The sequence below is a fragment of the Pongo pygmaeus genome, chromosome 7 (assembly GCF_028885625.2).
Source record: "Pongo pygmaeus isolate AG05252 chromosome 7, NHGRI_mPonPyg2-v2.0_pri, whole genome shotgun sequence".
Classification (NCBI taxonomy): Eukaryota; Metazoa; Chordata; class Mammalia; order Primates; family Hominidae; genus Pongo; species Pongo pygmaeus.
Genome location: NC_072380.2, coordinates 155439469 through 155453705, shown reverse-complemented (window position 1 = coordinate 155453705; position 14237 = coordinate 155439469). Strand labels below are relative to the sequence as shown.

Genomic DNA, 14237 nt, shown 5'->3' with positions numbered 1-14237 from the left:
ATCATCAAAACTACACAACCATCACTACCACCATCCCATCATCACCACCACCACCCCACCTCCATCATCAAAACCACACAAACATCAATACCACCACGCCATAATCAGCACCACCACCCCACCGCCATCATCAAAACTACACAACCATCACTACCACCACCACCACCATCACCACCCCACCTCCATCATCAAAACCACACAACCATCACTACCACCATCCCATCATCACCACCACCACCCCACCTCCATCATCAAAACCACACAAACATCAATACCACCACCCCATAATCAGCACCACCACCCTACCTCCATCATCAAAACTACACAACCATCACTACCACCATCCCATCATCACCACCACCACCCCACCTCCATCATCAAAACCACACAAACATCAATACCACCACCCTATAATCAGCACCACCACCCCACCTCCATCATCAAAACTACACAACCATCACTACCACCATCCCATCATCACCACCACCACCCCACCTCCATCATCAAAACGACACAAACATCAATACCACCACCCTATAATCAGCACCACCACCCCACCTCCATCATCAAAACTACACAACCATCACTACCACCATCCCATCATCACCACCATCATCCCACCTCCATCATCAAAACCACACAAACATCAATACCACCACCCCATAATCAGCACCACCACACTACCTCCATCATCAAAACTACACAACCATCACTACCACCACCACCACCATCACCATCACCATCCCAACTCCATCATCAAAACCACACAAACATCAATACCATCGCCCCCTAATAAGCACCACCACCCCACCTCCATCATCAAAACTACACAACCATCACTACCACCATCCCATCATCACCACCACCACCCCACCTCCATCATCAAAACCACACAAACATCAATACCACCACCCCATAATCAGCACTACCACCCTACCTCCATCATCAAAACTACACAACCATCACTACCACCATCCCATCATCACCACCGCCACCCTACCTCCATCATCAAAAACATACAGCCATCACTACCACCATCCCATCAGCACCACCACCACCACCACCACCACCACCCCACCTCCATCATCAAAACCACACAAACATCAATACCACCACCCCATAATCAGCACCACCACCCCACCTCCATCATCAAAACCACACAACCATCACCACCACCATCCCATCATCACCATCACCACCCCACCTCCATCATCAAAACCACACAAATATCAATACCACCACCCCATAATCAGCACCACCACCCTACCTCCAACATCAAAACCACACAACCATCACTACCACCATCCCATCATCACCATCACCACCCCACCTCCATCATCAAAACCACACAAACATCAATACCACCACCCCATAATCAGCACCACCACCCCACCTCCATCATCAAAACTACACAACCATCACTACCACCACCACCACCATCACCATCACCACCCCACCTCCATCATCAAAACCACACAAACATCAACAGCACCACCCCATAATCAGCACCACCACCCCACCTCCACCATCAAAACTGCACAACCATCACTACCACCATCACCACCATCACCACCACCACCCCACCTCCATCATCAAAAGCACACAAACATCAATACCACCACCCCATAATCAGCACCACCACCTCACCTCCATCATCAAAACTACACAACCATCACTACCACCATCCCATCATCACCACCAGCACCCTACCTCCATCATCAAAACCATACAGCCATCACTACCACCATCCCATCAGCTCCACCACCACCACCACCATCACCACCACCCCACCTCCATCATCAAAACCACACAAACATCAATACCACCACCCCATAATCAGCACCACCACCCTACCTCCATCATCAAAACCACACAATCATCACTACCACCATCCCATCATCACCATCACCACCCCACCTCCATCATCAAAACCACACAACCATCACCACTACCATCCCATCATCACCATCACCACCCCACCTCCATCATCAAAACCACACAAACATCAATACCACTACCCCATAATCAGCACCACCACCCCACCTCCATCATCAAAACCACACAATCATCACTGCCACCATCCCATCATCACCATCACCACCCCACCTCCATCATCAAAACCATACAACCATCACTACCACCATCCCATCATCACAATCACCACCCCACCTCCATCATCAAAACCACACAAACATCAATACCACCACCCCATAATCACCATCACCACCCCACCTCCATCATCAAAACTACACAACCATCACTACCACCATCCCATCATCACCACCACCACCCCACCTCCATCATCAAAACCACACAAACATCACTACCACCACCCCATAATCAGCACCACCACCCTACCTCCATCATCAAAACTACACAACCATCACTACCATCATCCCATCATCACCACCACCACCCCACTTCCATCATCAAAACCACACAAACATCACTACCACCACCCCATAATCAGCACCACCACCCCACCTCCATCATCAAAACTACACAACCATCACTACCACCACCACCACCATCACCACCCCACCTCCATCATCAAAACCACACAAACATCAATACCACCACCCCATAATCAGCACCACCACCTCACCTCCATCATCAAAACTACACAACCATCACTACCACCATCCCATCATCACCACCATCACCCCACCTCCATCATCAAAACCACACAAACATCAACACCACCACCCTATAATCAGCACCACCACCCCACCTCCATCATCAAAACCACACAATCATCACTACCACCACCACCACCGTCATCAAAACCACAGTGATAATTGCATCACTACCGTCACCCCCATCATCACTATCACCACCACCACTGCCATTAACAGCACAGTCATTACCACCACTGTCACCACAACCGTCACCTTTACTGTCCCTTCGCAGTCATCACAATGACCACTGGTCACCCATGGTCACCAGCATCACCTCCACTATGAGCACATCATCATTCTCGTCTCCAACACTGCCGTCGCTTCATCAGAACCAGCTCCATCACTGTCCCTGGAACTGACACTAGCCTGGTAACAGTCACCAGCATTCGACAACAAGCGTTTATCCTGTGCTCACCACGTCCAAGGCGCAGTGCAAGCAGAACCAGGCTGGCAGGAGGGACGGCCACCACCATCACCAGCGACAGGGCATCCACGCCATCACCACTGCCTCACACCTGACACCCCTGCCCTCCAGGGATCTCCAGGCTGACCCCGCTCCCTGCAGTCATCTCTGGTGACCTCCAGATTGTTCCACCATCCCCCTGCTTCCAGGCACCTCTGCACCAAGGGCAAGGTCAGAGAATGGACACTCACGGCCACTCTGCCCTCCCTGCTCACGTGGAAGTCCTTCCCTTTGTCTACCTCATATCCTGCCTTCCCACATGCTTCAGAACAGTCAGTCACCACCCTCTCTGACATCAGGGCAACACTGAGGGGCCTGGGAAGGTGGGGCTTTGATGAAGCCTTTTCTGCTGCCTTAAATGAACCATTGTGCTCCTGGGTACAGGGACATGGGTGCTGAGCAGAGGAGGCTCACGGCCTTCCAGGCCCATCCCCGTGGCCCAGACCCCTGCAGCCGCCCCTCCACCTGCCCTCGCCCCCACGAGCCATGACTGAGAGGAGCTCCCCAGGTGGAGGAGGGCACGGGGGGGCGGTGGAGGAGGGCACGGGGGGGCGGTGGAGGAGCGGCACGGGGGGGAGGTGGAGGAGGGCACGGGGGGGGAGGTGGAGGAGGGCACGGGGGGGAGGTGGAGGAGGGCACGGGGGGGAGGTGGAGGAGGGCACGGGGGGGGCGGTGGAGGAGCGGCGCGGGGGGTGGTGGAGGAGGGCACGGGGGGAGGTGGAGGAGGGCACGGGGGGGGCGGTGGAGGAGCGGCGCGGGGGGTGGTGGAGGAGCGGCGCGGGGGGCGGGGGAGGAGCGGTGCGGGGCGGGGGCGAAACACAAATGTCCAGCCTGCCTGCCCCGATTCCAGGCAGCGCCAGACAGGAGCCATGGGACTGGCGTCTTGCATTGTGAGGAACATGAGAAGCCCTGCGGGCCCCAGTTGCAGACCTGTCCGTGCTGAGGGAGGCTCAGACATGGCCCAGGAGCCAACCCCACAGGCAGGGCTCCAGGCTTAGGGCCGGCTGAGATGGCTGCCGGGGGCCATCTGGGTGCAAAGGATCCGGGTGGGCATTGAGGGGTCACTCCACTTGGGCCCAAACCCATACGCCTGCTGTGACCCCATTCTGAGTGCCGGCTTCTGGTCCAGGTCTGGGCCTGTCTGGCTCTTCCAAGCTCCTGGCAGAAGGCCCGGCACCGAGCAGGCACCCAGGAAGTGGCGGCCCTCTCCTTGCATCTCCCCGCCACCCCCAGCTGTTCCACCTCTGCTCACCTTCAGGGCCAGAGAGCTCACCCTGTCTGCTTCTAAAAGGCGGCATGGGGACGCAGGCAAGGCGCCCCCGGCGGCCCAGGGCCTGAGCAGCCCCACCCGCCCCAGCCGCTCCCAACCCCACCTCTCGCAGACATCTCGCAGGCAGCGCTCCCACCGCGGCGCTCGGCCTCTGGGCCTTTGAGGCGCCTGGGGCCTGGTGTGGACTCCAGCTCCCTCTTCATAGCCGGTGCACGCTCCCTTCCTCTAGGAAGCCCACTCCCAGAACTGGCCCCGAATCCCAGCACGCGGGTGGCCAAACCCCAAATCTCCGGCCCCCAAGGGTGGCGCTCTGTTGAGCAGCTGCCTGCCGTCCTCTCAGAAGCCGTCCTGGACTTGGAGGGTAGGACGGTGCCCACCTGCTGAGCAGCCCGACTCCCGTTCCGTAACACTCACAGCAGCCTGGCTTTACAGACACGGAAGCCAAGACTAGAGGAGGGGGAAGTCACCCACAACCACCCTGCCAGTGAGGAACAGGGCTGGAGCCCTGCCCCTCCCAACTGCCAAGCTACCCTGTGTGTGTGTGCCAGTGAGGGGCCTGCCTGGAGTGGGCATTCGCAGCCCACGGGCTCTCCTACTTGGCACAGTTGGGGTGGGTGGGGGATGGATGGCACTGCCCACCAGGAACGGGGTGAGCAAAGGCCTAGCAGCCTGTGGCTGGGGCAGGCCTGGGAGACACAGTCAAGCTCCCAAGAGAGGGAGAGAGAGGCTGGGGCCCTGGGGAGGCAGTGGCACAGAGGTCTGGCAGGCAGACTAGCAGGTCTGTTATGCCCACTGGTCCCCTCCTCCAGTGCCGAAGTCCCTCCCAGCCATGCCTCATGGGGGCTGTCACAGGCCCTGCATCTGGCAGACTTTCTATAGAAGAAAAAGAATGGAGGCAGGAGGGGTAGTGTGGGCAGGGAGGGGGCGCAGGGGGGAGATGTGCGGGGAGTGGTAGGCCGGGGAGGTGCAGCGGCCCTGGGCCCTTGCTGGTGGCTGGTGGTCTCCAGTTGCCCAGGAAGCTCCCTGGACTGGGAGGAGGGCAGAGACTCTCACTATAGTGGTCCCTCATCTCCTATCCCATTGCACATTTGAGGAAACTGAGGCCTGGGTGTGCACAGCCAGTGTGGCCAGATCTATGAATTCTGTGCTTGAGGGAGGGGCTGCCCTGGCTGCCAACCCCAACTATAAGACTTGCACACCCCCAGCCCTCAGGACACAGGAGCCCAAGCAGGCACCCAGGGCAACTCACAGCTGCGTCTTGGGCAGCCTGAGTGTGTGAGCCAATGAATATGGAAGCCCCCAGCCCCAGAGAGGGAGGGATCCTGTTAACGTGGGGCACACTCGGACTCCCTGAACAAACTCCTCCTGAGGGCTGCTGTGTGCCTGCAGCCATGGCAGAGACCAAGGCCCTGCCCTCGGGGGCTCCTGCTCTGCTGGGGTAGGGCAGACAGAACACACACACAGATCCAAGGACTCGCTGCAGATCGGAGCTGCTGCCCGGAAGAAAGAGACAGGGGTGGGGGGGCAGAGAGGCCTGGAGCATGTGGAGAAGAGGGTACTGAGCAGGGACAGATGGGGTCCCAGAGTTCCCGAGCAGGCCCTGTGGGGGAGTAAGAGGGCCTGGGGAAGGGCAGCTGAGAGGCCCCTGGGCCAGGCAGAAGAGCTGGGTCCATTCCCAGATGCAGAGACCTTGGGCAGGCCCGAGGGTGTGTCCTGGACTGGGAGGAGGCTGGCCCACTCCAGGTTCAGGCCATGGGGGCTTGCCCACAGGCGTGACCTTATGACCTGGTCCATTCCCTCCAGCTCTGAAAGCTGCCACGAGCCCCTGCATGGGCGAGGACCCTGCGCCCAGAAAGAACAGGCCCACACAGGCCTCTGCCAGCCCCTGCTGCCCCTACCCAAGGACCAAGCAAGAGGACATTCAGAGAAAGGGGTACTCGCGAAGGGGCTGGTGCCAGGCCCAAGCCGCTGCAGGGGCAGAAGCTAGGCCAGGGTGGGCTCATCTTTGAGAGTAGCACTCCACCTCTCCCCCGTCCCCGAGGCCCCACCCAAGCTGGGAGAGGCTCATCCTCCCTCCCTCCTCGATCACGGTGCAGATACTGAGGCTCTTCTCAGGCACCAAAGAGGCCTCTGTTTTGGGTGCGTCCCCTCCCCCTGCACCCCTCCCCCAGCCTCCTCTGCCCCCATCAGGAACCGGCCGGCGTGGGAGACACTGAGCTGGGAACCGGCTGCTGACAGCGACCCGGGGACCCTGCCAAGTCTTCCTTCCGCTTCCCCCCCCTTGGCCTGCCCCCTCACTGCCCTCTCCAAGGAAACCAGGAAAGGGGTGGGTGAGGGAGAGGCTCTTAAAGGGACCAGGATGCTCACTTGGGCAGGGGTCCCAGGGAGGGACCAGGGTCTGGGTCCCGAGCCAGGACAGTTGAACCTGATGGGGGCCCCACAGGAGGCAGGGCTGGAGGCCCGCACAGGCCAGATGGGAACCACCCATGAGGTGGCCCTGGATCTGCCAGCGAGCACTCTGGGCCTCAGTCTCCTCAGCTGTCAAATTGGTTAGTAAAGATGGGTGAGCTGAGACAGCCTGTGTGCACTGAGTGAGGCAGCTCTCATGGTGCATGGCCTGGGGCTGAGCTTCAGGAAAGGAGTCCAGCAAATGTCCCTCTCACACGTCCTCCTTCCACACACGCCTGCCAGGAGGGGACCATGTCCGGCAGAATAAGGGTTCTGAGAGCCCGCAAAGTAGGGAAACTCCCAACCCAGTGGGACAGGAGTCTCCCGCAGGACTTCTCAGGTCATTATGGTCAACAGGAACCCGGGAGCACACGGAACGCTGCCCTTCCTAAAGCCAAGAGGATGGGCTGGCTTCTGGCAGAACACCCCATAAACGCTAGGGTAGCATGGTAAGGGCTTCAGGTCTGTGGCCCGGCTCGTACTAACATCCCCGCTCTGGGACTCCACTGAACCACATTTCGAGTAAAGACAGAGTGCATGATCTCTCAGGATCTTGCTAGCTCTGAGTTTTATACTCGGTAAAACTCTGGGTTATTTACATTTTTTAGAGGAGTTTTAAAAGACTGAAAAATATTTGCAACTCTTATGTGTGAAACACCCAGGGAGCTGTCCTTTCAGGACCACAGAACCTAACTCCCAATGTGTGCTACTGGCCTCCATCAACTTCCTGTCACCCACCAGCCCATCCTTTTCTCCACCCATCATTCACTCATCCACTCATGTATCCAGCCATCCACCCAGCCATCCATACCTCCATTCACACATCCGGTCACCCACACACCTATCCACCCACCTATTCACCCATCTATCCATCTACACATCCAGCCAGCCACCCACCCATCCATACCTCCATCTGCACATCCAGCCACCCACACACCCATCTACCCACCCATCTATTCACCCATCCACCCGTCTACCATCTATACATCCAGCCAGCCACCCATCTATCCATCCATCCATACCTCCATCCACACATTCAGTCATTCACGCACCCATCCACCCACCCACCCACCCACACACCTATTCACCCATCCATCCATCTATCATCTATACAACCAGCCAGCCACCCACCCATCCATCCATACCTCTATCCACACATCCAGTCATTCACGCACCCACCCATCCATCCACCCATTCACCTATTCACTCATCCATCTATCTACCATTTACACATCCATACAGCCACCCATGTATCCACCCACCCATCCACCCATCCACTCGCCCATCCATTCATCCCATTCACCTATCCATCCATCCACCCACCCACCCACTCATGCACTCATCCACCCACCCATCTACTCATCCATCCAGCCATCATCCACTTCTCCCCAATATATGTCCAAGTCCTAACCCCCAGAACCTACGAATATGATTTTATTTGGAAACATGGTTTTTGTAGATGCAATTGAGTTAGGGATCTTAACTGATACCACACTGGGGTTGGAGGGGGCATAGATCCATGATTGGGGTCTTTACAAGAAGAGAAAAGTACAGAGATACACAAGGCAGAAGGCTAGGAAAAGACAGCAGCAGAGACCGGAGTGATGCCGCCACAAGACAAGGAACACCAAGGATTTCCTAGAGCCACCAGAAGCTGGAAGAGGCAAGGAAGGAATCTTTCCTAGAGCCTTCAGAAGGAGCATGGCCCTACTAACACTTTGATTTCAAGATTCTGGCCTCCAGAACTGGGAGATAATAGATATCTGTTGTTTTAAACCACCCGGTTTGTGGTAATTTTGGCAGTTTGTTAGGGCAGCCCTAGGAAACTGATTCTCTATCCCTCCAGCCACCTTCCATCTTCTTTCCTTCTCTCAGTCACCCATCCATCCACCCCTATCTCTAGCCTTCCATGCATGCTGTCATCCACAGTCCGCCCACCCACCCTTTCCCATGCCAGCCATCACTGGTCACTCACCCAGCCATGCGACTGTTCTTCCGCTGCCTCCCCATCCCCCAGCAACCCACAGCTGCACCCTGGGTGCATCCCTCTGGCAAACAGCCGGCTCCCACAGATTATCCACACCCCCGCTTGTCCACACTGCCTAACAAGAACCCCCTCGCACATCCATTTCTGCATGCAGCCACGTAATCACTGCCTTGCTCATAAACCACTGTTGATTCTCACTGGGTCAGGACTCAGTTCTAGGGATACAGACATGACTTTGACATAACTGCCACTGTCCCCCCACCCCACTCCAGTAGAGACACCTGTGGTCAAGGAACTATACAGGGATGGGCTATGGTAGGGGCAATGTTTATGGCTTGCAACATATGGGAACTCTGCAACCCCCACCTCCCGCTCTGCTCCCCATTTTCCTCCCTAGCATCCCCAGTCCCCAGGCCCTCACCACCACAAGCCAGGGTGGTGCAGGGGTATGGGGGAGCAGCAGCACCTGAGCCATGCTGCCAGGCCAGCATTCAGGACTGGATGACCCAGGGTGTTTGGGCCTGGGAGGTTGGGGTTTGGTTATGGATCTGGTTGCTGGGGTGCAGGGACACCAGGTGCTCTTAGGGCTCAGGGTTTACAGAGCATGAGCAGACACCATGGGCTTGAGTGTTGAGCCCATGGGTGCAAGTGTGTCTGCACAACCAGGGTGAGGCAGGCAGGTGACCTGCATTGCAATGGAAGCCTGTAAGTCTTCCTAGGCTGAGCGGATCACATGGTCAATTGCTGTATGTGGCTGGAAGAGGAGGTGGCCCTACAAGCATGTGACACACACAAGTCATTCCAGCTAAGACACCAGAGCAGGACTCGGCCTGTGACCAGGATCAGGACCCAGTGTATGACCAAGGTCAGGACTATGTGTGGCTAAGATCTGCGCTCAATGTATGAACTGGGCCAGGGCTCAACCTGTGACCAGGATCAGGGCTTAGTATGTGACTAGGATCAGGGCTCAGCCTGTGACCAGGATCAGGGCTCAGTGAGTGAGTACGATCAGAACTCAGTGTGTGAACAGGGTAAAAACTCAGTCTGAGTTTGGGATCTGGGCTCTATCTGTGACCAGTTCAGTTACGAATAACAATTACGGCTCTAAGAGTTCAGTACTTCTCAGCTGATGGTGACTGATGGCTCTCACTCCCCTCCTGCTTCAAACCACTGCACTCCTCACACACAGAACCCCTCCCCAGACACGAGACTCTTTCCCATCCAAGTGCGCAGCGACGCAGGCCCACACCAGCTTGGACCCTGTCCCTTGGTGTCCTGGTGGAAACAGACCTGGGCCCCTGCCCGTGGTCTCCATTTCAGGTCAACTGGGAAACTCAGCTGCCCGGAGACAGTTCACAGGGCGAGGAGTGGCCCCTGCAGCAGTCGAGGGAGGTGCCATCCAACCCAGAGCGGAGGGGAGGCGAGGGGCAGAAGGAAGGGGACCGAGGTCAGCCCCAGTCCCTCCCTGCCAGCCGCGGCCCGCCGTCTAGGGCTCCAGGCTGCCCAGTTCCAAAGCAGACGGCCTCGATCACTGTGCTGTGCTTTCAGCAGGACTGCAGGAGTCTCAGGGCCTCAGCTCCTCACAGGCAGCAGGTGTGCAGCGTGGCCTGGCTCCCGGGCAGGGTCAAGGACCCAAGAGGCAACTCGGGCACAATGCTGCCAGGCACTGCGTGGGCCACACCGGCACCTGCCTCCTGTCCTCCTGTCCTGAAGTCCTGGACCCAGGCACCAAGACCTTAGCACTCAGCGCATCCAGCCGGTGATGGGGTGGGTGGAGCACCTGGTGTGACTGGCGGGTCCTGGGCCTTCCCCACACCTGTGACTTTTAGGGTCGATGGAGGCCACGTGGACGCCAAACACCCTGAGGACTTGACCGCCGTCCTGCTGCCCCCGCCCCTGCCTAAAAGCAGGCAGATGCTGGCCATAGGGTCAGGAAGCCAAGGCTCCCAGGGCACAGGCTCTGCCCAAGGCCACACAGCATGTCCTCTTCAGCCACAGTCGGGTCCCTGGGGCACTGTCCTTGTCCCGGCTCAGTGGACAGGCCCCTCACAGCCTGCTGCCCTGGAGGACAAAGGGGATGCTTTCCTTTCTAAAAAGCAATGGGGCCCACACCCTCCATCTGATAAGACTGCCTGGGGACTGATCCCAGTACGGGTGGAGCTGTCCTCGCAAGGTCGCCGGTCATGCAGGCGTTTATGTTGGTAGAGAGGGAAGGCTCCTGAAGGCCACCAGCAGGGGCTGGTTGAGTGAACCAGGGCGCAGCCCCCCGAGAGCTGCAGCAGCCGGCGAACAGCCCGGATGGAGGGTTTCTGCACTGTGGGGAGGGGAAGTGCTGGGGCTGTGGGGGAGAGAGACTCACCTGCAGCCCCCGCACTGACACCCCCTGAAAATGCAAAGCCCAGGGGTGGGCCTGGGTAATGCAAGCAGGGGGGCTTTTTTCTTGCATTTTCTTTTTCCACCCTTACGAGAGCTAGAGAGCTGGCTCCCCAGGGCTACAGGGCACCCAGCTTTCCCCAGCCCGGCTGCCAACCCCAGGCCCAGGGCAGGAAACATAGCAGAGTCCACCGTGTGGGGTGCAGAGAAGGCAGGAGCCTGGCGTGACCTGCCAATCCCACCTTGAGGCCTTTGCCCTGGCTGCTCCTTCCCCTGCGACGCTCATCCCCAGACACACACGCGCAGAGCTGTGCTTGCCAGGCCTCTGCTGAAACCTCCCCTCTCCTCGGAGGCGTGCATGACCCTGCTTGCAAAGGCACCTCCCCACCCGCATCCAGACCCTGCTAGCTTCCCTTCCCAGCCCATGCACGGCCAGGCATCACCACACTGCTCCGTCTGTCTCTGTTCCCCATCCCTCCTCACTGGGGAGAGGAGGCTAAAGGCTGGGACCTGCCAGAATAGTGCCCATCAGATGGTAGTGACCGCCGGAGGAAGGGTGGTGAGCAGTGGGCGATGGGTGGATGGATTAAAGAACAGGCAGACGGAGGAGCGGGTGGATGGGTGGTGGGTAGAGGGTGGTGGCAGTGGATATAGACTAAAGAACAGGTGGACGAAGGAGAGGATGGATTGTTGGTGGGTGGAGGGTGGTGGCAGTGGGTATAGATTAAAGAACAGGCAGGCAGAGGAGAGGGTGGATGGGTGGTGGGTAGGTGGAGAGTCATGACACCCAGACCCCACTAACTGTCCTCACCCTGCCGTGGCCTCCCCTGAGCCCCTGCCTGCCTCTGCCTGCTTCTCCTGGCCAGCTCCCTTTCCTCATGCCCTCAGCCTCCCTGCCCTTGCTCCAGCTGTCTCCTGAGCCACCTGCATCCCTCTCCCTGTCAGGCAGCCTTGTCCTCCAACGCCTGCCACTCAAGGAGCCTTCCCTTGTCACTGAACTACCCACCACGCAAGGGACCATCACATGTGCCACTGACACCCAGGTGGCCACGCTGACCACACACACTCAGCCTGGGAAAGGGGTGCAGGGAGGCCTGAGGCTGGTGATGTCAGAGCAGCCAGGAGGGACTGGGGCTGAGGGAGCCAGAGGAACACGCTCGGAGGAGGCAGGTGGCAGGGTGCACACACCCAGGTCCCTGACCACACACTGAAGACCCCTCAGCCTGGAGCCACACGTCGGGACCTGGCCACCATTGCTCTATCCATCTCCCCATGTCCTGGCCTAGCTCAGCCCTGGGCACTGGCACTTTGGGCCTTTACACAGACTCTTCCTCTGACTGGGTAAGGTTCTCTTCGCTGCCCCCGCCTTGCTGTCTGGGAGGATGGCCCCACTCTGGCACACCCACCAGGGCCCCGAGATGGCACCCCACAGCCTGACTGCTCCTCACGGAACCCCACATGGGGCGTGGAACTTGCTCCAGCTGTGCCACAGCACCTGGGCCGGCTGGCACCCAACAAGTGCTTGGCCTGCAACTGGCACAGGACATATGGCCACTGAAGACCCCAGGGGCCCACCCCCCCATCTGATGAGCCTGAAGTTCCAGTTCCACCCCACGCTGCCCTGGTCTGTCATGGAAGCTTCTGCAGCCCCTCAGCACCTGGCACCCACCTGCAGACCTGAATGCCAGGATTCCACCTGCTCTGGGCATGGGGCTGGGGGGCAGGTGGCAGGCCAGGATGCCTGCCCATCACCTGGCCTGGGGTTGGACCTCCATGTCCGCTCCTCCCTGAACTGTGGACATCCCTGGCAGGGGGTGGGAGGCGGCCTGGTGGGCTCCAGAGCCAGACAGTGAGTGACAGGTGGTGACAGGGAGGCCCATGCGGGTACACAGACAGCTGGGGGGCCAGCGGCCAAGACCTAAAACCTGCACCCGTCCCCTACTGGGCCAGCCTCCCACGAACCCCACCTCAGACCCCCAAGGCCATGAAATCCAAGTGAACTTACACATCCGTCTCATCCCACAGGATACAGGTCTGGTTGGTGGTGCCCTGGGAGAGAGGGGAGAGGAGTCAGAGCCCCTGGCAGCCAGGACCAGCCCTGCCCTCGGGTCACCATGGGACCCACCTAAAGGTGTGCTGCCAGGCACGCTGCCTGTGTGGCTCCCTTAACAGACTGCGTTTTGCGAGGAGGAAACTGAGTCCAGGGTGGAAACAGCAGTGGCCCAAGGTCACCCGGGCTTGGCACAATCCCCCACCACCCGTGTGGCCTTGGGCAGCTCCTGGCCCCTCCCAGAGCCCAGGTCCAGTGGCCGGGCTGGGCAGCAACGGCTGAAGTCCGTCTCTGGTATGAAGTAGGGTGATGGGAAGACCCTTCCCCCGGGGCTTAGTGAGTAGGGGTCACCGGGCACACAGTGGCCTCTGTAAGCACCCTGCACTGCTCTGACGTCCAGCTAGCGTTCCTGGGACACAGCCTTGCCAGGCCTGCCACACACTAGCACTGCCAAGATGGGGCTGTGACAGCAGAGATGGCCAGAGCTCCTGAGGGTGGCTCTTAGGTGCAGCCTGCTCAGAGCAGCTGTGAGACTCAGTCCTCACCCAGCCCTATTGTTCCCACTTGATAAGGGAGGGAACCATGGCACAGAGAAGTTGAACAACTCTCCCAAGGTCACACAGCTAGAAAGGACAGGGTGGGTTCTCCCGTGGCTTCCTACAGCCCTGGCCTGGGCTGGAGGCCTGGCACTGCCCAGTCCTGGTGCGGTAACCCAGGCAACGTGTTCTCTAGGGGCCCTGGTTCTCGGCCCATCAGGAGGGCATCTCGGCCCCTACTCCCCTGAGGCCTGACGAAGGGCTCTGGAGAGCTCCAAGGAGCAGGGTTGGGATCTGGCTGGGCTCACGTAGCAGCCGTGGCCTGGAGGCCGGAGCTTCCGGCCAGGGAGTTCTGGGAGGATGCTCCTGTGCTGAAATCCCAGAGCCCCTGCAGGCGAGGCCTGGCGTCAGCCCTGGCGGTGCCGGCAGAGG

At 58.7% G+C, this 14237-nt stretch overlaps 1 protein-coding gene across 4 annotated transcripts in view; it reads right to left on the bottom strand.

Annotated features, from left to right (window-relative positions):
• The window catches only part of ADGRB1 (adhesion G protein-coupled receptor B1), a 99463-nt gene that overhangs the window by 45761 nt on the left and 39465 nt on the right, over positions 1-14237 (bottom strand). For all 4 annotated transcript variants that reach the window (XM_054498573.2, XM_063669159.1, XM_063669160.1 and 1 more), the window contains exon 17: positions 13225-13268. In XM_054498573.2, the coding sequence (XP_054354548.1) occupies positions 13225-13268 (44 nt within the window). The remainder of the gene's footprint in view (positions 1-13224; positions 13269-14237) is intronic.